The sequence below is a fragment of the Jaculus jaculus genome, chromosome 3 (assembly GCF_020740685.1).
Source record: "Jaculus jaculus isolate mJacJac1 chromosome 3, mJacJac1.mat.Y.cur, whole genome shotgun sequence".
Lineage (NCBI taxonomy): Eukaryota > Metazoa > Chordata > Mammalia > Rodentia > Dipodidae > Jaculus > Jaculus jaculus.
The window spans coordinates 132,493,108-132,516,139 of NC_059104.1; the positions used below are offsets into that span (position 1 = coordinate 132,493,108).

Below are 23,032 nucleotides of genomic sequence, written 5' to 3' on the forward strand. Positions count from 1 at the left end.
TGAATAATCACAAAACAAAATCAAACTCAAGAATCTTTTTTTTTTAAAAAAAATTATTTTTATTGATTTATTTGAGAGCGACAGAGAAGGGAAAGAGACAGACAGAGAGAGAATGGGCGTGCTAGGGCCTCCAGCTACTGCAAACAAACCCCAGACGCATGTGCCCCCTTGTGCATCTAGCTAACGTGGGTCCTGGCGAATCAAGCCTCAAACTGGGGTCCTTAGCCTTCACAGGCAAGCGCTTAACCACTAAGCCATCGCTCCAGCCCTCAAAAATCTTTTTTTAAGAATATTATTTATTTATTTGAGAAAGACAGAGACAGAAAGAGGCAGAGAGAGTGAAAAAATCGGCAGCAACAGGGCCTCAAGCCACTGCAGACCAACTCCAGATGCATGCGCCACTTTGTGCATCTGACTTTATGTGGGTACTGGAGATTCAAACCTGGGTCTTTTGGTTTAGCAGACAAGTACCTTAACCATTAAGCCATCTCTCCATCCCAAACTCAAGAATTTTCATTGCCAAAACACTTAATAGAAATGCTGTTTATACAACTCATGAAATAACTAATGCTATGAATCATGTTTGTTTTTATTCCAGCTTTTTAAAAAGTAATCTAATAACAGATGCATCCAGCTCCTAAGATGACTGCCAAGATTTTGACATTTAAAAAATTCATCACCCACAGTGTGGAATCAATTAGTGTATTCAGATACCCAGTTCTGTGATATACAAGACACTGTGTAATGGTGAGTCATCAAACTATAAGGTTTATAACTGATAGGTGAAAATTAAATACAATATAATATAGCTTTATTCTTTGAAAATATTGCATCAATAAATGATCAGGTGTTCCTAATTTCATAACTTTTAGCTGTGATCTTTGGCCTTAGAACCAACTGCAAGAACATGGCAAACTTCTACATCAGCCCCCAACTTTTGCAGTTCATCCAACCAGATCACTTGCTTATGTGAAAGACGATCATTAGGGCCTTTAACTTCCACCATCTAGAAGAGAATTAAAAAAAAAAAAATGATTAGTGTCTTATTAAATGAAAGTTACCCAAATAAGCTAAGGTCATTTCTACCTTAAATGACTATTATACCACTGTATTTATAGATTTACAACAAAAGTGTGTGAGAAACTCCAAAACTTGGGCTGGAGAGATGGCTTAGTGGTTAATGTGCTTGCCTGCAAAGCCTAAGGACCCAGGTTTGATTCCCTAGTACCCAGGTAAGTAGTGGCTGGAGGCCCTGGTATTCCCATTCTCAATTTGTCTATCTTCTCCTCTCTCCTCTCTCTCTCTCTCTCTCTCTCTCTCTCTCTCTCTCTCTCTCTCTCAATCTCTGCTTGCAAATAAATAAATAAAAATATTTTCAAAGAATTTCCAAAATTGCTCTGAAACTATGAAGTTCTTCAATAGCAACTGAAAAATAGTTTTAAAGCATATATTGAGCTGTTATTTCCAACAATGAGCCCTCCAAGTACTCTGTTATATGTATTTGAAGTTGATGAAATGTCTCACCATAAGCTACAAAACTAGGATCCAGAGGCTGGGGATATGGCTCACTGGTTAAGGTTGCTTGCTTGCAAAGCCTAAAGGCCCAGATTCAATTCCCCAGCACCCATGTAAAATTGGACAGGTGTTTACTTTCAGCAGAAAGTAAACTGTGGCATACACACATACACATACATGCAAAAAATTAAAATTTTAAACCCACTAACTAGAGTCCATCCCTTGTCAATCATCCCAAAGACCAACCTCATCCCCAGGACCTGACATGCTATTTCTTCTGCTTAGGATATTTCTGTTTCCTCTTCCCTAATGATGTAGCAGGGTTTGATGCTTGGCTGTCTAGTCCTGTTATACTTTGTGTCATAATAAAATCTTTCTCTTGAAATTATAAGCTGAATATAAACTTTCTTCCATAAGCTGTTTCTGGTCAAGTATTTTGCCCCAGTGATGAGAAAGTAGCCAGTATAGTAAGCCAAACAGAACCTTTCCTCTCAAGTTGCCTGTAGTCAGAGGTTTGTTCACAGCAATGAGAAAGGTAACTGGTGCTGAGAAGTTGCTGTGGTTAACCTGACCTTGTGGTTCTGAAGCCACTAGGACCAGTTTGTAAGAGGAATATGGAAGTTTGAAACTTTGAGCTATAGAAACCTTACAACATGGTAAACTGAGCTTAGGGAGCCATTCCGGTGGAGGATGGAAAGCCAGAATGCAGAGAGAAACATAGATAGTAGAGGTTTGGCTCACAATGTTTCAGAGGGGAACAAGGACTCTCCTAAAAACTGGGCTATAGGCAGCTCATGTTTTATTCTGGAAAACAAAATGGCTGCATTCTGCCAGTGTCCTGAGAACTTGGGTAAGGCTGAATTTAAAGATAATAGACTAATGTGTTTGGTAGAAGAAATTTCAAGAGATAGTGTGGCATGGCTTCTGTCTAAACCCCCTGTCCATAAATATGCATATAGACCACCACACACACATGCAAAAACAAACAAAAGCTCTAAAACCATATAACTTCTAGAACAAATATAGGAAACTCTTTGTGACTTCAGACTATTCAAGTACTTGTGCTATCTGACACTGAAAGTGTAATCCACTAAAGAACACAACAGGACTGGGCGCAGGGTGAGGTGAGTCACAGCTGAGGAGAAGCTCACTCAGAGAGCTTCTGCTGCCCACTTGCTATGTGACACTCTCCCTTTTGGTGTGACTGTTCTAATGTCAGAATGCAGTGAGCGTAATGGACTACATCTCCACCATGAGGTCACATAAGACCATGTCTCTTTCTTTCTTGTACCCTGGCTCTTCTCACTTACCTGCTCTGACGAAACAAGCTGCCTGGTAAAGAGCCACTGAGTGGAGCAGCCCAGGGAGCCCTGACCCTCGGCCTAGTGGCTGTCAAGGAATTCAGTCTTGTTAAAAGCCCTGAAGAAAATGCCTAGAAAAGCCTGATACACTGGCTAAGAAAATTGAAAACTGGGCTTTCTACTGACCTTACAGTGATGGCTCTGAGAATTCCATACCACCAGGTCAGGGAGGCCCCCTCGACAGTGCCGAAAGTCAGTAGCCAGGCGCCTGCACACACCACTGAGGACAGGGCCCCCCAGGCAGGTCACTAGATCCTAAACACAAAACAAATGGAGAGTTACCCACCTCCCTAAAACACAAACCCTGAACTAGGTTCCAGAGATCATCAAAGGACCACTGTTATACAATTCAACAGACATGGATTCAAGGTACCCCAGGGGCACCTCTGCCTCTTAGACAGGGCTCCAGAGCCACTGGTAAAAATCCCCACAGGCAAGCCCTTGGTCTCCAGCTGGCCTGGACATCCTGTGGGAACATCTGATAAAGAGGGAGTTTAGATTTGTACTCAGGACTGATGACTCACAGGGGCTAGCAGCAGACAAGGGAACCTGTTTGGCTGCAGACACAGGCCAAGCAGAAGGAGATGGAGGGCTGGAGAGATGGCTTAGCAGTTAAAGTGCTTGCCTGTGAAGCCTAAAGACCCAGGTGTGATTCCCCAGTACCCACTTAAGCCAGATGCACAAGGTAGCACATGCGTCTTTAAGTAAATAAAATTTTTAAGGAGATGGAAAATATATACAACTGAAGCTTTTTTAAATTAAAATATTTTGTTTTTACATATTTAGAGAAGGAGAGAAAGAGAGAGAATGAGGCAAATAGAGAGAAAATGAGCATGTCAGGGCCTCCAACTGCATCACATAAACTCCAGACACATGTGCCACCTTGTGCGTCCAGCTTATGTGGGTCCTGGGGAGTTGAACCTGGGTCCTTTGGCTTTGCAGGTAAGTGCCTTAACCACTAAGCCATCTCTCCAACCTCAACTGGAGCTTTTTGAATATGTTAATGTGCTTCTATCACTGACAGTGGCACTCAAGCTGGGGAGGGACTAATATCACACATACATACATATACCTTTGTATTTTTATACAGCTGCCAAAAATAGACCCACAGAGAAGGCATAACTGACCAGACTGCACCATGTTACCTGAGCTTGCTGGAGAGAAGTGAAGCGATCCCAGTTGACCAGGGAAGTCACTCTCCCTTCTTGGGCCTGCCAAGTCTTTGCCACCCAGGCCTGCAGGTCCTCTGCAGGGGCGCTGTGGATTAGCTGCAACCTGGCCTCCAGGGCCTGCGCTCTGCTTGTAAAGAAGCTGTCTGTGTATAAATCCAGTGGCGATGCCTGTTTGCAAGGAAAGCAAATTTTCAGAGCATGCCTAGGAGGAAGCATTACCAGAGGAAGGCTCAAGACCTATAAAATCTGGAAAGTGGCCAATTGGTTGACAGTTTTTTTTTCACAGAAGATATGTAAAAATGATCAGATACATGTAATCTATTATTAAAGAAAATCCTTATTCCAGCTTTTTGTAATAATTTGATTTCAGGTTAAAGTGCTAGAACTGGCACATATGGCAATGTGTATGAGAGCCCTTGATGGGATGCAGGGGCTATGACAGGCACTTGCTTTTAGACTGCAGTTAAAGGTACTTGATACTAAAAGTTAAAAGTATACTGCTTAAGGTAAACTTTTAAAGTTTAAAATTTAAGATACTGACATTTCATATATTTTTATTTTAGAGAGAGAGAGAGAGATAGAGTGAGAGGTAACTGACCCATCAGGGCCTCAGCCACTGCAATCGAACGCCAGACACTTGTACCACCTAGTGGACATAAGTGACCTTGCACTTGCCTCACCTTTGTGCGTCTGGCTTAAATGGGATCTGAAAAGTTGAACATGGGTGGGAAGTGCCTTAACTGCTCTCCAGCTCGATACTGACATTTTAAATTCTACTAATCCCATTTTAAAAGCATTTAAAAACAATGGTACTAGCACTATGATGGGTGGGTGATCCAAGAGATAAGAAGCCATGTTGCTGCTGGTTCCAACATTTGGCACACAGTAAATGTGAATCATATGCCTGTGCAGGAAAATCCCTTAGGAAATAGTGCTGATAGGTTACCTGGTAGGCATTTCTGAAGACATCTGTTATCCCTTCCATAAAGATGATATCCCATAGGAGGAGGCCATACAGTGTACTGAAGGTGGATCCTTCCCCATGAATCCCTAAACAATGCCACATATGGAAAAAAGACCAGTTTCATCTGTTTATTTTTTCAAAAACACCTATGCAAACTTTATTTCAAGGAAGTAATAGAAACACTGTTGATTCTTCAGTCTAATGCTCTCCCAGCTGAGCTATTTCAGCTCCTGATTCTGAAGGAAATGCTATTTTCATGCTCTTCCTAACTCAATTTTTTAAAAATATATTTTATTTATTTATTTGAGAGAAAGAGGCAGAGAGAAAGAATGGGCATGCCAGGGCCTCCAGACAGTGCAAACAAACTCCAGACACATGTACCCTCTTGTACATCTGGCTTATGTGGGTCCTGGAGAATTGATCCAGGATCCTTTGGCTTTGCAGGCAAATGCCTTAACTGTTAAGCCATCTCTCCAGCCCTCAAATTTTATACTATATTTTTTTGTATATAGACTCTTTAAAGGCAAAAATATTAGAAATCAGGGAAAAATTCAAATGAGCATTATAAAGCCACAAAGCAGTTGTTCTTAAACTGTAGTGAATAACCTGAGGAACATGTTTTCTTTAACAAAGTGGATTCCTCTGCAGACCCTGGGGGCTCTGACTGAGGCAGACAAGGCTGGGTACAAAATCCCAAAGTGGGATCAGATGTGGGGTCTCCTGCACACCACTAAGGAAATGTAGCTAAAGAGCCTGGAATGCCCATTCTCATTCTTTCTCTCCCCCCACTCCTTGCAAATAAAATTAATTAATTAAATATCTTGGAATATCCCTAACCAAGGAATTGAAAGACCTATACAAGAAAAACATAAGAACACTGAATAAAGAAATCGAGGAAGATATGAGAAGGTGGAAAAACCTCCCATGCTCATGGATTAAAAGAATTAGCCAGGTGTGGTGGTGCACGCCTTTAATCCCAGCACTTGGGAAGCAGAGGTAGGAGGATCACCGTGAGTTCGAGGCCACCCTGAGAATGCATAGTGAATTCCAGGTCAGCCTGGGCCAGAGTGAGACCCTACCTCGCAAAACCAAAAATAAAAACAAATTAAAAAAAAAGAATGAATATCCCACCAAAAGCAATATATAGATTCAATGCAATTCCAGTCAAAATTCTAAAAAATTTCTTCGCAGAATTAGAATAAATAGTCTCAAAATTCATATGGGAGCACAAAAGGCTTTGGATAGCCAAAAATATTGGTATCAGCATACCTGATTTCAAGATATAGTATAAAGCCATAGTAGTAGATGGTACTGCCATAAAAACAGGCACACAGATCAATGGAATACAACTGAAGTTCTAGGTATGACTTCGATTAACTACAGCTACCTGATCACTAACAAAAAAGCCAAAAGCACTCACTGGAGCAAAGACAGCATCTTCAGTAAATGGTGCTGAAGAAACTGCATAGCCGAGTGTAGAAGATTAAATTTGAACCTCTCCTCTCACCTTGCACAAAATCAACTCAAAGAGGATCAAGGACCTCACTGGAAGACCCAAAACTCTATCATGACATAGAAGAAAAAGTAGGGAGAACACTCCAAGATACAGGCATAAAAAAATAAGACCCCAGTAGTCTAAGGAATTAGGCAAACATTAGACTACCAGGATTTTATGAAACCAAAAAGCTAGGTAAACTATCAACAGAGTTAATAAACAATCCACGGAATGGGAGGCTTAATATCTAGAATACACAAAATAAACCTCAAAAAGCTAAGCAATAATTAAAAAACAATCAACACACACTCAAAAAATGGGACAGGGGCCAGGCAAGGTGGCGCATGCCTTTAATCCCAGCACTTGGGAGGCAGAAGTAGAAGGATCGCCATGAGTTCAAGGTCTACCTGAGACTACATAGTGAATTCCAGGTCAGCCTGGGCTAAAGTGAGACCCTACCTTGAAAAACCAAAAAGACAAAAAAAAAAAAAAGGAAAAGGAAAAGAAAAGAAAAAGAAAGGACAGGGAACTGAACAGAGAGCTCAAAAAGGAAGAAATAACAAATTGCCAATAAACACCTCAAAAGATGCTCAATATCTTTAGACATCAGGGAAATGCAAATTAAAACTAAGGTTCCAGCTGGGTGTGGTAGCACAACACCTTTGATCCCAGTACTCAGGAGGCTGAAGTAGGAATCACTGGGAGTTCAAGGCAAGGCTGGAGCTACAAAGTGAACTCTAGGTCAGCCTAGGCTGAAGTGAGAACCTACCTGGAAAAAAAAGAAAAAAAATTCCAACTCATTCCAGTCAGAAAGGCTATCATCAAAAAAATCAAATGAGGGCTGGAGAGATGGCTTAGTAGTTAAGGCACCTGCCTGGAAAGCCTAAGGACCCACATTCGACTGCAGGTCCCATGTAAGCCAGACACACAAGGTGATACAAGCATGCAAGGTCGCACATGCACACAGGTAGTGTATGTGTCTAGAGATTGATTCCAGTGGCCGGAGGCCCTGGTGGCACCAGTTCTCTCTCTCTCCCTCTTTCTTTCTCTCCCTCCCTCCCTCTTTCTCTTTCACATACACATTAAGGAAAAGGTCAGTCTGTTGGGCTTGCCTCAAAAAAAGAAAAAAAAAAAAAAAGAAACTGACATCTGGGTATGGTGGCACACACCTGTAATCCCAGCTCTTGGGAGGCAAAGGTGAAAGGATCATGGTGAGTTCAAGGCCAGCCCAGCCTGAAACTACATAATGAATTCCAGGTCAGCCTAGGCTAGAGTGACACCCTACCTCAAAACAAAAACAAATAAACAAATAATCAAATGACAACAAATTCTGTCCAGGGTGTGGGAAAAGAGGAACCCTTATCTACTGCTGGTGGGAGTGCAAACTTGTACAGACACTATAGAAATCAGTATGGACACTCATCAAAAATCTAAAAATAGATCTAGAGCTGGGTATGGTGGCGCACACCTTTAATCCCAGCACTTGGAAGGTAGAGGTAGGAGGATTGCTATGAGTTCAAGATCACCCTGAGACTAGAGTGAGTTCCATGTCAGCCTGGGCTAGAGTGAGACCCAGGCTCAAAAAAAAAAAAAAAAAACCTCTAAAATCCTAAAAACAGATCTACCATTTATGCCAGCTGTAGCACTCCAAGATTTTACTCTTTACTATGGGGAAGCCTGCTCAGCCATGTTCATTTTTATTCTATTCACAATACCTAGGAAACAGAATCAGCCCAGATGTCCATTAGCTGGTGAATGGATAATGAAGATGTGGTACATATACACAATGAATTTCTACTCAGCAGCAAGGAAAAATGAAATTCTGAAATCTGCAGGAAGATGGACGAGCCTAGAAAAAAATCATGTTGAGTAAGGTTTTACAGACTTAGAAAGACAAATGCCTCCCTCATGTCTCTCTCATATGCAGACCCTAACCTGGAATAATCTGATTTGTTTGTAAGTCATAGTGAGCATCAGAAGTATTGATGAGGAAGCTAGAATAGGGCTTGGAGTGAGGAGAAGCAGGGAGGGGTGCACGGAGGGGATACTTAACAGGAAAGTGGAAGGACAGAATACAGGGGGTTTGGAGGAGACTGGGGAAAGGGAGTGAGGAGAAAGAGGAGGTACACGAAGTTAATGACGGCATGGTCAGTGCCATAGAAACCTTCCTCCTGGTTGGCTAATTAAAAGATATCACTCTCTTTTAAAAAGAGAGAGATGAGGAGGATAATTTGGGCAGAAGCATCCTGCAGGGATGGAGCAAGTTTTAACCTAAAACTATAGGCTGTTACTTGTAAATCCCAGAGCCAGAACAGGGTTACCTCCCAGAGTGGGTTGTTCCTCAGGGAGGCCCCCAAAACAATGCAGGCCATTGCTAAAATACTTGCTTCCCCTCCAGATCTAAATGGCTAGACCCTATGCTAAAGACAACACAGGCTGCAGTTGCAGGGTATGCAGAGATCATGCATGTACTGAGATGGAAGCCAGCTCCCCACTGGCTAGCTCTCACAGGGCTGGAAAGTGTTCTGTAAGCTGCTGGGGGATAAAGATCATCAACACTGGGAACAAACAGTAGATCCTGCAAGTTACAAAATCCACCAGCCAGACAAGATGTACACACTGGTGCAATGGTGGCACACAGATTATGAGGGTAATCAACTGCTCTATGATTGAACATAAGTGGAAGGGAGTTCATACAAGATAATAGTAAGCAAGTCTGAAGCCTATAGCTTAGAAGGTTATAAACCCTAGATGGAAGTTCCCTCTGTTCTTTGGCTAAAAGGAAAGGTTATGCCCATCTATGTTTGTCCCCTTTGATCCATGCTGCTCTCAGTCTCTGCTAGAGAATCTACTTTTTATAGATGGCAGAGAATAGCAAGGAGGCCTAAGACTCATCAATATGACAAGAAAAGAAAGCCTACTGCCTAGCAGAAGAGTCTTATCCGATCTGCCAGGACCCAGGAAACATTATGGAGGAAGAGGCAGCTTACATATGAGTGCTGCTCTCAGTGCCAGCCTGAGAACCTCCTCCAGGCAGGTGGCGGTAGACACTGAGGAGACTTAAAACTAATAAAAACAGAAAAGCAGAGGGTACTGAAAGCTCAGCACAGGTCTCAGGGAACACTGTGGAATCTAAGAGCCACCAGGTGGAAAGGTGTACTCTGAAGCATTGCCCCTCCACAGAGACTGACAGGTCTATTCATGTCCCCACAGTGATTACCAATATGGCCCTTAGAGGAACTGGGGCAGGGAATAGGTAACCTAATAGAATAACCAATTTGCAATATGTTTATATAATAAAGTTCTTAATAAAACAAATTTTTTGCACTCCCAGTTTAGAGACAACAGTATCTTAATAGCAGCTCATGACACAAAGCTACAATGATGCGCAGGAGGCATCAGACTGCCTGCCTACACTGCACGTGCAGGTGCGCACACCGCAGACAAGTGCCTGTACACGTGCTATCCTCTCCCACCAGTTAAAAAGAACCTATAGAATTTGAATGGCAAACAAGATGGGGTCAGTGGGAGCCAGTGTGGGTGCTCCTTACTGTCTTCACCAAGACTGATGGTGCCACCAGTTCACTCACTGCCTGGTAAGAGACATACCTACAAAGATAGAGTGCACAGGGAAGCGGGGAGACATGGGTCTCTGGAAAGGATGATAGAAAAAGCTCTGTATCTTACTAACATCTGTTCCCCTCAGATAGAACATGAATACTTTATTTCAAAAGGAATTCAAATCACTGCTCTTTCTAGCAGCTTCTCTGGTTCTACTGGTGCTATTGCCTATAAGGAGCAAGAACATCAAGTGTCTAACAACTAAGATGTCACTCTGAGCCTGCTGATACCCTCAGAAGCACTGGCCCTCAGTTGACGGGCTTGTCACCAGGCAGCCTCCCTGATAATCTTCTGCTCTTTCTTACCCTCTTACCATGACCTGCCCTCTGACAATGAAGATGGTCTCCCTTGTGCCTATAATCCACTTCCAAGTATTGGTCCTCACAGCCACTAGATGGCAGAACCAGAGGAGGAATCTCCCTGAAGGAATAGTAATAGAATAATTCTTTTTTGCATACCATTGGTCAGCAGTCATTTTTACTATGGGCAGAACACAGAGACAACAGCAACCCAATACCAATAGACCATCAAGCAAAGCTATTCACCCATAGGCTAGGTAGGAAACATTGCTTGGTTTACCCTGGTCAAAGCCACTCCGTCTATAATAGTCCAGTGCCAGCTCTTCCACAGAGCACAGGATTGTGGTTGGGGTGGTGGTATCTCCAGCCTCCACGACAAACACAGACTTGCCCATCCCACGCTGTGGGCACAGCCTGCCTGTGATGGTCACCTGAGGTAGTAGCACAAACACATGTGTTAGCCTTCTTCAGTAGAAACCTCAAATGCTGCCTGTAACATCCTCAGAATAAGCTTTCCTGCCCCAGAAAGCCCTACACTTAGCAAAAGGTATGGTGTGTGAGCCACCCCGGCACACCCATGAACATGTGACAGTTCATGGGGCAGCCTTTGGAGAGCATCTGGCCCCCTAAGAAGTAGGTGGAACTGGTAGGTGCTGGGAGTTCTTATTCAGCAGTTCTGTTCCCCAACCGAAGTATGACCAGAGCAGCTGACCCAGAGACAGCAGAGAGGAGAGCGTTAGAATGAAACGGGAGCAATGGAGTAACCATTCTAAGTCCAAGAGGAAATGCACACTAAAACTATTCTCCAATGGCTTCCAGTGAGAAGAAACCAAGTAAATGTGTTTATATCTAAAGGACTTAAATGAGAGCTGTGCGTGTACTTACATGTATAGAGCCATGGGTTCAAGCCCCGTACCAAAAACAGCCAACCATCTAGAGGGCACTTACATGTTTAACATCTCCTACAGTCATTTCTGGCAGCTGGCAAAGGAGGTGCTTGTACTTTTTACAGCTTGGAGACTCTCGCAGGCGCACAGCTCTCTGATACAGTGAAAGCCGGTGTCCTGTCCTTACTTCTGGATCTGCCAGTCCTTCATTGATGCACTGAATAGCCTAAGAAGTAACATGTCACACATCAGGTTCCTAAGAGATCCTATGGTAGCATCCACTAATTTAGTTTGATAGGCTTCTTCCTGCTAATCATTCAGTTTCACTAATTCGCAAATGAGCAAACAGCACTTTTAAAAATGCAAGCTGCTTCCTTAGGTCTCATTCTGATGTCTTCATAACACTAAAATCCTCACTGCAAGGTGTGCTGCAGCATAACACACCTGTCACTCATGTGGACATGTGTTCTGGCAGCAGCAAAGACATTCTAAGAAGACATGTGCATGGCCCTCCCTTCAGCTATCAGACTATTAGATGATGTACCCAAAGAAATTCGAATTTCCCCAGGAATCTCATACTGAGAGAAGAAAAGGTTAAGGCCTTGGTTCCAGCCACAAGGAAAATTTGTCCCCAGAAAATTTCACAATCCTGAAAAGTTGCCAGACCAATTTACAGATAGACTAGAGCCTCTTGGAGCCCAGACAATGATGGGTAGGAATACATGTTGGCCAGGACTGCTCAGTTGTGCATCCTTCTTGTCCTCTATTTAAACCTAAATCCCAGATCAGGATCCAAAAGATGGGCTTGGGGAGTCCCCAGTGTGGCCACGCTGAATAAATCTTTGTCTGTCTTCACCATTACCTGTCTGCTCAATTGCTCTATTGAGGACAAGTGGCCAAGTGTAGCTTGGTGAGGGCTGCCAAGGCCCAAATCTGATCCTACCATCCCTGGTAACAAAAGGACCCAAGAAACCACCTCCTCTGAGAGACCATGACTCTTGGGGACACCTAGGAAGTTGTGGAAAATCCCTAAGAATGAATATATAAAGAGTGGGGCCTATGCATATGTACAAGGCAGAGCTTCCTGGTAAGTCAAGAGAGAGCAGAGCCACAGACATGAGCCAGATTCCTTATTTACAGAGGCATCAGCCTACGTTTGGAGGAGGGTAGGTATTTTCTAAGGTTGGACAAGTAAACAGAAATGCCAAAAACCTACTAGGATGAATTAATACAACCAGAAAAGTGGAAAAATAACCAGTGTTGCTGCAGACATGGAAAAACTAAAACCCTCATGCTGGCAGGAACATATACAGGTTGAGACACTGTGAACAACAACAGTCTGGCTACTCTTCACAAAGCCAAACACAAAATTACAACATGAGCCAGCAGTTCCTCTCCTAGGTGCATCTCAACAGAATTGAAGTCAGGGCCTCAATAGATACATTTACATCCATATTCATGGCAGCAATATTCACAAGAGCCAAGGATTTGAGGCAGTCTGAGTATCCATCTGTGGATGACTGGACAGACAAAGTATCATGTACACATGAGCAGATTATTCAGCTGTAAACAACAAATGAAGTTCTGGCATGCTACAAGATGGTGACGCTTAGAAACACAATGCCAAGTGAAATAAACGAGGAACCTGGGCTGTGAGTATAGCCAGCGAGATGTGGAAAAGGTTAAAAGGAACCAGAGTTTTCTTAGCATCAACCAAAAATAAGTGCAAAAAACTAAAGGATGACTTACATGCACTACCTAGAGTACATGTCCACAGAGAAAGAAAGTAGGTAGAAGTTATGGTACAGAGTGGAGAAAGCAGAAAACAGTTGCAGGCTTTCTGTTTGGAGTAATAATTGGGTGGTAGCGCTACACTGTGAATATAATTAATGTGGCTGAATTGTATATATATAAACTGTCAAAATGGTAACTTTTTTGTGTATGCTACATATATACTTTATTACAACAGTAAAATAGAAAATAAAATTAAAAAAAGAAACTGAAAAATAAATGAAGGTTGAGACCATGAGGAGTTGATGGATGAAAAGAAGTCAAGAAGTGAGATTAGGGAAGTCTGCAGCCTGGCAGAGCTTATCTAGCACAGCCAGTTACACCACGAACAAGCATGCGGCTTGTAGCTTGAGTCCCAAGATTGATGGAATGTATGTAAGAAAAAGTACACAATGAGGTCTATGAATATACCAGTGAGATTGCTGGGGAAAGGTTAAAAGGCTAGAATTTTCTTAGAATCAGTAGCCTGTCTGCCCCCTGTGACTACAGGTGAATGTCCCCACAAGCAGACCTATGAACAAGGGGGATCTGTGACGTCTCTGAACCTTCACTGCGGAGAAAGAAAGCAGCAGCATAAACACAAGCTCTCTCGCTTCATAATTGGTTTTGGGCCAACAGACGCCCTGCCTGACTCTTTCAGCCTCAGTGCACAATGACAGGAAAGGAGGCATCATGTCCCTCTCCACTACAGAAAGCAGCTTCCCCAGCCTTCTTATGGGCAGCTTACCATGGGTAACAAAGCACTTTTACAGTGGAAAGCAGTAAAAACACTATGTCATAGTTCCACATTCCATGGTCAATTTTTTCCACCTCTACATCACTCTGATTCACTTAATGTGCCACTGGAAAAAAACAAAACCTCCCGGGGACACAGGCCCCTCCATTCAGCTCAAATGCCAGGCTAGAATGGAGACAGGGCAGGGAGGGGGATCATGCAGTCAGACAAAGAGCCACTGTGGCTGCCTGGCGGCTCCGAGGCAGCAGCGCAGAGGCCCGGTGCTGCCCACAGCAGTAACAGGATCCCTCAACTTCTAAATCCCCAAGATCCCCAGCACAGGAGCACAGGTGCCTGCCAGAGAAAGTGGCCAGTCCCAATGGCAGGGTCAAATGCATCAGAGAAGTACAGAATTCTTCCAGAAAAGCACCTGCATTAAGACAAAGAAGAGCATGTTTTTTCCACAGTCTTGCTATCTAGAAGTTTGAGCAACATGTGAATAGTCACTACTTCCCCAAACACAAGACACCTTCCTGAGGCTTGTGGGATCAGCTCAGTTGTAAAGCATTTGCCTCACATACACAGGCTCTGCCATGGTAGAGGGGGGAGACAGACAGAAATGCAGAGACTGAAATAGAAAACATACACACCACCTTAAAGGTGCCAACTGAGATCTAAGATATTGGACCCTCCCTCTCCCATGATTCTAACTCCTGGATCCCAACAGAGATCACTGCCAAACTCAGACCACTCCCCAGTTAATGAAGAGAAGACAGATAATGCCTGTGCTAATATCCCAGTATTTCTTTGGGGTTGGAAAAAATTAGTTCAAGTATACTAGCAAAAGAAAAACCTATTCCAATTATATTTAGAATTTTAAAGCATTTAATAAATGGAGGGGCATAGCTAACAAGTAGAGTGTTTGTCTCAGTATGTAATGTGTGAGGTTCAGGGTTCCATCCCCAAAACCAAAATAAATAAAGTACTTAAAATTTGCCATTTTAAAAAATTTACTTATAATAAAATCAGAGATGAAAAAGGTAACATCACAACAGATTCCAGAGAAATTCAAAAAATCATAGGGACATACTATAAAAGCATATACTCCACAAAGTATGGAAATCTGAAAGAAATGGATGATTTCCTTGATTTATATGACCTACCTAAATTAAATCAAAATGAGATTAATCACTTAAATAGACCTATAACAAACATGGAGATCCGAACAGTTATCAATAATCTCCCAACTAAAAAAGCCCAGGCCCAGATGGATTCACTGCTGAATTTTACCAGACCTTTAAGGAAGAACTAACACCATTGTTTCTTAAGCTTTTCCAGGAAATAGAAAAAGAAGGAATTCTACCAAACTCCTTCTATGAGGCCAGCATCACACTGATACCAAAACCAGGCAAAGATAGAACAAAAAAAGAAAATTACAGACCAATCTCCCTCATGAACATAGATACAAAAATTCTCAACAAAATATTGGCAAACAGAATACAAGAGTACATCAGAAAGATCATTCACCCTGACCAAGTAGGCTTTATCCCAGAGATGCAGGGATGGTTCAATATATGCAAATCTACAAATGTAATACATTATATAAATAGGTTGAAGGACAAAAATCACATGATCATCTCATTAGATGCAGAGAAAGCATTTGACAAAATCCAACATCCCTTCAAGATAAAAGTCCTACAGAGACTGGGAATAGAAGGAACGTATCTCAATATAATAAAAGCTATTTAGGATAAGCCTACTGCCAACATATTACTAAATGGGGAAAAACTGGAAGCTTTTTCCACTAAAATCAGAAACAAGACAAGGGTGTCCACTATCCCCACTTTTATGTAACATAGTTTTGGAAGTCTTAGCCATAGCAATAAGGCAAGAGACACACATAAAAGGGATACAAATTGGAAAGGAAGAGATCAAGTTATCATTATTTGCAGATGACATGATTCTATAGATAAAGGACCCTAAAGACTCTACTAGCAAACTGTTAGAGCTGCTCAAAACATATAGCCATGCAGCAGGATACAAAATAATTACACAGAAATGAGTAGCCTTCATATATGCTAACAACACACAGAGGATGAAATCAGAGAATCACTCCTGTTCACAATTGCATCCAAAAAAATAAAGTACCTTGGAATAAACCTAACCAAGGAAGTAAAGGATCTCTACAATGAGAAGTTTAAAACACTCAAGCGAGAAATTGCAGAAGACACTAGAAAGTGGGGATACATTCCTTGTTCCTGGATTGGAAGAACCAATATTGTGAAAATGGCAATCTTACCAAAAGCAATCTACACATTTAATGCAATCCCTATCAAAATTCCAAAGGCATTCTTCATGGAAATAGAAAAAACAATCTAAAAATTTATTTGGAATCACAAAAAGCCTCAAATATCTAAAATAATGCTGAGTAACAAAAATAAGGCTGGTGGTATCACCATACCAGATTTTAACCTATACTACAGAGCCATAGTAACAAAAACAGTGTGGTACTGGCACAAAAACAGACATGTAGGATCAGTGGAACAGAATAGAGGACCCAGATGTAAGCCCAGGTAACTATAGCCACCTGATATTTGATAAAAATGCCAAAAATATTCATTGGAGAAAAGACAGCCTCTTCAGCAAATGGTGTTGGGAAAACTGGATGTATATCTGCAGAAGGATGAAAATAGATTCTTCTCTCTCACCATGCACAAGAATTAAGTCCAAATGGATTAAAGACCTTAACATCAGACCTGAAACTCTGAAACGGCTAGAGGAAAAAGTAGGGGAAACCCTTCAACATATTGGTCTTGGCAAACACTTTCTGAATACAACCCCAATTGCTCAGTCAATAAAACCACAGATTAATCACTGGGACCTCATGAAATTACAAAGATATTTCACTGCAAAGTACACAGTGAATAAAGCAAAGAGGCAACCTACAGAATGGGAAAATATCTTCGCCAGCTATATATCTGATAGAGGATTAATATCGAGGATATACAAAAAATTCAAAAAGTTAAAGAATAAGGAATCAAACAAGCCAATCAAAAAATGGGCTTTGGAGCTAAATAGAGCATTGTCAAAGGAAGAAATACGAATGGCATATAAGCATCTAAAAAAAATGTTCTACATCACTAGTCATCAGGGAAATGCAGATTAAAACTACATTGAGATTCCATCTCACTCCTGTCAGATTGGCCACCATCATGAAAACAAATGATCATAAATGTTGGCGGGGATGTAGAAAAAGAGGAACCCTTCTACACTGCTGGTGGGAATGCAATCTGGTCCAGCCATTGTGGAAATCAGTGTGGAGGTTCCTAAAACAGCTAAAGATTGATCTATCATATGACCCAGCTATAGCACTCCTAGGCATATATCCTAAGGACTCATCTCATTTCCTTAGAAGTATGTGCTCAACCATGTTTATTGCTGCTCAATTTATAATAGCTGGGAAATGGAACCAGCCTAGATGGCCCTCAACTGATGGATAATGAAGATGTGGCACATTTATACAATGGAGTTCTACTCAGCGGTAAAGAAAAATGAAGTTACGAAATTTGCAGAAAAATGGATGGATCTAGAAAGGATTATACTAAGTGAGGTAACCCAGGCCCAGAAAGCGAAGCACCACATGTTCTCTCTCATATGTGGATCCTAGCTACAGATGATTGGGCTTCTGCGTGAGAAGGAAAATACTTAGTAGCAGAGGCCAGTAAGTTAAAAAGGAGATATAAAGGGAAGAGAAAGGGAGGCAGGAGGGTACTTAATAGGTTGGTATTATATATATGTAAGTACAACGATTGAGATGGAGAGGTAATATGATGGAGAATGGAATGTCAAAGGGGCAAGTGGGGGAGGAGGGTATTACCATGGGATTTTTTTTTATAATCATGGAAAATATTAATAAAAATTAAATTTTAAAAATTTACTTAAAAGGTCAAAAGTTCTGAATACCGGTTCCAGACGCTTCAGGTGCTGGTGTAGATTAAGAGCCAGTCGATCCCACCATCGGCCTCTGCTGTCAGGACAATAAACTTTCTGAGACAAAAGGTTTTCAAGTTCCTTGACAGCTTCCTATTGCAATAACAACAAAGAAATCTCATGAGACAGTCAAAAAAATCAACTATAATTACATATAGACGTCAACAGGACTTGCATGTTCATAATGAGTATCTTTCAAAGGCCAAGTACTAGGGCTGGCATGAGACAGATTTAGAGATGCCTTCCTGCAAGACCTGAGCTGCCTGAGCTGCCTGAGTGTAGGTACTTTACCCTTCCCACTGGCGCTGAGCTCTCCGAGGTCTGTGAGTAGTGCACAGGGCTTCTGCAAGTCATCAGCCATCTGAGCACTGCCCAGGATCCTTGCTGTGAGCAGACAGCTAAGCACTGGTGGGGCTAGCAAACCGGCACACCTCTGGAAACACAGCAGCTTCCAGACCCACTGCAAGAGGGATTAGGGGCAGAGAATGAGGCAAGACAGACAGGGAAAATTAAGGGGCCACAGAAAGGGAAAGAAGCCCCTCATTCTGGAATCTGCCTATGTCTTGAACACAACTGATGATAAGGGAAAACATGCCTACAGATACAGTTCATACCGGTCTTCCAAAAGACATCACAAAGAAGAATATTAAAAACAACTATGATTAGAGCCAGACTATTTGTGACTTCAAACTTAAATGTATTAGCAATAAGTCTAAAAAGTGAACCCCATAAACCACCTTACAATTTCATTTACAAAAGGAGTTTTAAGATTAGAAAAAAAGCTTATCTTTTTACTTAACTTTGAAATACTGCTTAATCTTTAAATCTTGTGAATTACATCTTTTGAGAGCAGTGTACCTAAAAGGCCTCAGAATCATATACACAGTTACTGAGAAGATATCATAAATGTTCTTGTAAATTACATCCCTTGAGAACAATGTACCTAAGAGGTCTCAAAAATATACCTACGTAGTCACTGTGAAAATACCATAAATCTTGTCATAAGTTACATCTTTTGAGAGCAGTCATAGTCACTGGGAAGACACCAAAGGGTATCTTTCTCTTGCAGTGTCCATGCTTAAGTCTCAAGTGTATACTGTTTCTACTTCATAACTTGCTACCTTTGCTTCTGACTTGTCCTACAGTTCTTTTTGGCCTAGTCAAGGATCCAGCTAAGTAAAGGGCCTGATGTGAGGGAACTCCCCGATCTACTGGTGGCAGTGCAGGGCGGCATCTCCCTGCCAGCGGTGACAGCAACACAGTGATGACGGGGTCCTCGCCCAAACATACTACTTCAAAGGAACACCCTCTGGTCTAGATCTATGTAAAGACTGCCCAGTCAGTCACTGCTTATGCTAACCTTCCGTGGTTAATGCACTCTTCGGAACATGTAAGTTGATAGCCAAAAAATTGCATAAGCCTTGTACATATGCAATTTGGGATTCTAAGATTCCTCCAAGTTCCTGCATCCATTGTTTGTTTTGAAACAGGGTCTCACTGTGCAGCTACAACTGGCCTTGAACGCATGATACTTACACCTCAACCTCAAAGTGCTGGGATGACAGGTGGAAATGGATCTCCTGAGAGCCCAAGACCCGACACCGAGGACCCAGCTTAGCATGTCCTTTCTCAAATACCCTTTGTCAATACCAAAATATCAGACACATCTTCCGGTTCCCTGTCAGTTGTCATGGAGATTAAAAAATAATTAAAAATTTGGCCACATCCTTAGACAACTGACAGGGAAAGGGAAGATGTGAGCTTCTTTCTAATATTCAGCGGGGGAGGTGGGGACAGGGTGGAGGAGGGTCTCCAAATCGTGTACCAAACTCTAAAAGAGACCCAGGTGAGGCTGTAGACATAGGTCTGAGCTCCTATGTCCTATGGAACTCTATCCATGACCCCCACACCATTCCAGTATCAAGTCATAAGCAAACAAAACTGGTTTTCAGCTGTATTCTCTCTACCAACCCAGGAGACAGGACACTGCCTATTAAACACTTTCATCCTATTATTGTATGTTAATCTAATAGGTGGGAAATGCTGACAGGCCATGACATTTTCATTCAGATGTTTATCATGGTCATCTCAGTGAACAGGAGATGAGGACTAGACTCTAACCTCATACATGTGAAGTCTCTCCAGTATTTCAACAGTCCGAGACAAAATCCTTGTATAAATCCACCCAACAGTAAAACACCGCAGAAAGAGTGGCAAATCCTCATGGTATCTAAAATACAGAAAAAAATAAGTATGCCAGTAGTTTAATAACTTGTTTTATGTGCTATAAGAAAATTATAAAATTAACAAAGCAGATTAAGGCCCTAAGTTTAAAAAAAAAATACTTTGAGGGCTAGAGGGATGGCTTAATGGTTAAGGTGTTTGCCTGCAAAGCCAAAGAATCTCAGTCTGACTCCTCAGGACCCACATAAGCCAGATGCACAAGGTGGTGCACACATCTGGAGTTTATTTTCAGTGGCTGGAGGCCCTGGTGCACCCATTTTCTCTCTGTGTCTGCCTCTTTCTCTCTCTCAAATAAATACATAAATAAAAATTTTTTAAAGAATACTCTAGGGACTGGGGAAATGGCTTAATGGTTATGGCATTGGCCTGCAAAGCCTAAGGACCCAGGTTCAATTCCCCAGGACCCACATAAGACAGATGCAAAAAGGGGCAAGTGTCTGGAGTTTGTATATAGTAACTAGATGCCCTGGTGTACCCATTCTCACTTTCTCTGTATCTGTCTCTTTCTCTCTCATAAATAAATAAATATTTATTTAAAAAAATTATACTTTAAGATGTGTACTATTTTCTACACCACAAACCTACACTGTCACAGCCAAGCCCTTGCTCTAGGTCACTGAGATGGTGGATTGTGATGAAAATAACCAATATTTTTTTTTGAGGCAAGCCCAACAAACTACCCGCCCCCTTTATGAGAGGGAGAGAGAGAACTGGTACATTGGCATGCCAGGGCATCTAGAAACTGTAATCAAACCCCAGACATGTGCAGCACCTTGTGCACATGTGCAACCCTGAGGGCTTGTGTCACCTTGTGCATCTATCTGACTTACATGGAACCTGGAGAGTTAATCACAGGTGCTCAGACTTCACAGGCAAGTGCCTTACCTGCTAAGCCATCTCCAGCCCCCAACAGTATCTTAAACTAAGCTTTACATTAAAAACCTGCCCACAGGCCAAATCAAGGGCCATCCTCAAATTCTCTAAGATCTGAAAATAAACAGTGGATTTTACCTGGTTTTAAAAAATTATTTCTGGGGCTGGAGAGATGGCTTAGTGGTTAAGGCACTTGCCTGCAAAGCCAAAGGACCTTGGTTCGATTCCCCAGTACCCACATAAGCCAGATGCACAAGGCAGCACATGCATCTGGAGTTTGTTTGCAGTAACTGGAAGCCCTGGGGTACCTATTTTCTCTCTCTCTCTCCCTCTCTCTTTCTCTGTCTCTTTTCCACTTCCAAATAAATAAACAAAAATAAAATAAAAAATTATTTCTAAGTACATGTTATTTACTTTAGATATACTGACATAAATTTATCTTTATTTATTTTGTAACTGATACACAAAATCTATACATACTAGTGGGGTACAACATGATGTTCAAATACATGCATACAATACTCATGTTTAATATGTCTATCTCCTGAAACATCACTTCGATTTTTGTTGTTATTTTGTTTATTTGTCTGTTGTAGACAGAGTCTCATTTAGGCAAAATATGCCTCAAACTCACTAGGTAGCTGACTAACTCTGAACTTCTAATCCTCCTGCCTCCACCTCCCAAGTGCTAGGATTACTGAAATACATCCCCATGCTCAGTTTTATATGACTCTGGGGCTTAGTATGTGCTAGACAATTACTCTACCAACCAAGTTAGATCCCTAGCCCCAGTTGTCACTCCTTTATGTAAAACAATTTAAAATCCCTTCCTCTAGCTTCATGAGAACACTACTGCTCACTGCTATCTGTGGTCGCTGTACTGTACAGTAACGCACCCGGTCCTGCTACTCTACTATGACTGCAACTTGGCAGCCAGGGACCAACCTTTTCCCACCCCACCCCCAAGTTTTAACAATTTTAAATAATTAGAGCGCATTAAATGGAGAAAAACACCCTATGGCATATGGCATATGAAAACTGCATAGAACTCAAATTTCAGCTTTGAAAAACACATTTCCAAACCCAGCGGTGCTCCTCATGTGCATTCTGCCTTGGCTGCTTCTGTACCACAAGAGCACAGCAAAGTCACTGCCACAGAGCCCACAGAGCCAAAGACCGTAAGCATCACCTGTCTGATCGTCTAGCTCTGCTCCATAGTAATCTAACTTCCTGACTTTGGTCTTAAGTCAATACTGTTTTGTTATACAATGTAGGCTACTTTTTTTTTATTTTTCTGAAAGAGGCATTGGGTAATACCTGTTATTTTTCACAATACTATATAGCAACAAAAGAAAAATTCTTAGCAAATACTGAACATGTTTGTGGTGGTTTGATTCAGGTGTCCCCCATAAACTTAGGTGTTCTGTATGCTAGGTTCCCAGCTGATGGATATTTGGGAATTAAGGCCTCCTGGAGGGAGTGTATTGTTGGGGGCGGGCTTATAGGCTTTATAGCCAGTTTCCCCATGCCAGTGTTTGGCACACCCTCCTGTTGCTGTGGTCCACCTTCTGTTGGCCAGGGGGTGATGTCCACCCTCTGCTCATGCCATCATTTTCCCCTGCCATCATGGAGCTTCCCCTCAAGCCTGTAAGCCAAAATAAAACTCTTTTTCCCAGAAGCTGCTCTTGGTTAGGTGATTTCTACCAGCAATGTGAACCGGACTGCAACAATGTTCAATGCTTATTAAAAAAATAATAAAAGCTCATATGCTCTGCACTTAGAACTTTTTTTAATTTGAGAGAGTGAGAGAGAGAGAATGGGCATGCCAGGACCTTCAGCCGCTGCAGACAAACTCCAGATGCATACAACCTTGTGCATCTGGCTTACTGGGTCCTGGGGAAATTGAACCTGGGTCCTTTGGCTTTGTAGGCAACTTAACCACTCAGGCATCTTTCCAGCCCTACACTTGGAACTTTTAAAGGGATATTCACTTATGCTCTCTTTCCCAGAATAACACATGCTTGAGTTTCTATCTCTATACATCTCTATGTATCCACACCTTGGCCCAGTATACTGTTGGGTGTCCCTCATACTGAAATTTAGCT

At 42.0% G+C, this 23,032-nt stretch overlaps 1 protein-coding gene across 3 annotated transcripts in view; it reads right to left on the reverse strand.

Annotated features, from left to right (window-relative positions):
- Nucleotides 1–571: 571 nt before the first annotated feature.
- Nucleotides 572–23,032, reverse strand: part of Fan1 (FANCD2 and FANCI associated nuclease 1) — a 40,139-nt gene continuing 17,678 nt past the window's right edge. The window contains exons 6-13 of one of the 3 annotated variants that reach the window (XM_004658064.2): nucleotides 19,932–20,040; nucleotides 17,784–17,903; nucleotides 11,376–11,540; nucleotides 10,708–10,858; nucleotides 4,995–5,098; nucleotides 4,022–4,216; nucleotides 3,003–3,131; nucleotides 572–1,006 (exon numbers count right to left, since the gene is read on the reverse strand). In XM_004658064.2, coding sequence (XP_004658121.2) covers nucleotides 869–1,006; nucleotides 3,003–3,131; nucleotides 4,022–4,216; nucleotides 4,995–5,098; nucleotides 10,708–10,858; nucleotides 11,376–11,540; nucleotides 17,784–17,903; nucleotides 19,932–20,040 — 1,111 coding nt within the window. In that variant the 3' untranslated portion in view covers nucleotides 572–868. Of the gene's footprint in view, nucleotides 1,007–3,002; nucleotides 3,132–4,021; nucleotides 4,217–4,994; nucleotides 5,099–10,707; nucleotides 10,859–11,375; nucleotides 11,541–17,783; nucleotides 17,904–19,931; nucleotides 20,041–23,032 lie in introns of those variants that run through there. The other 2 variants (XM_045146149.1, XR_006636295.1) reach the window with 2 other exon arrangements.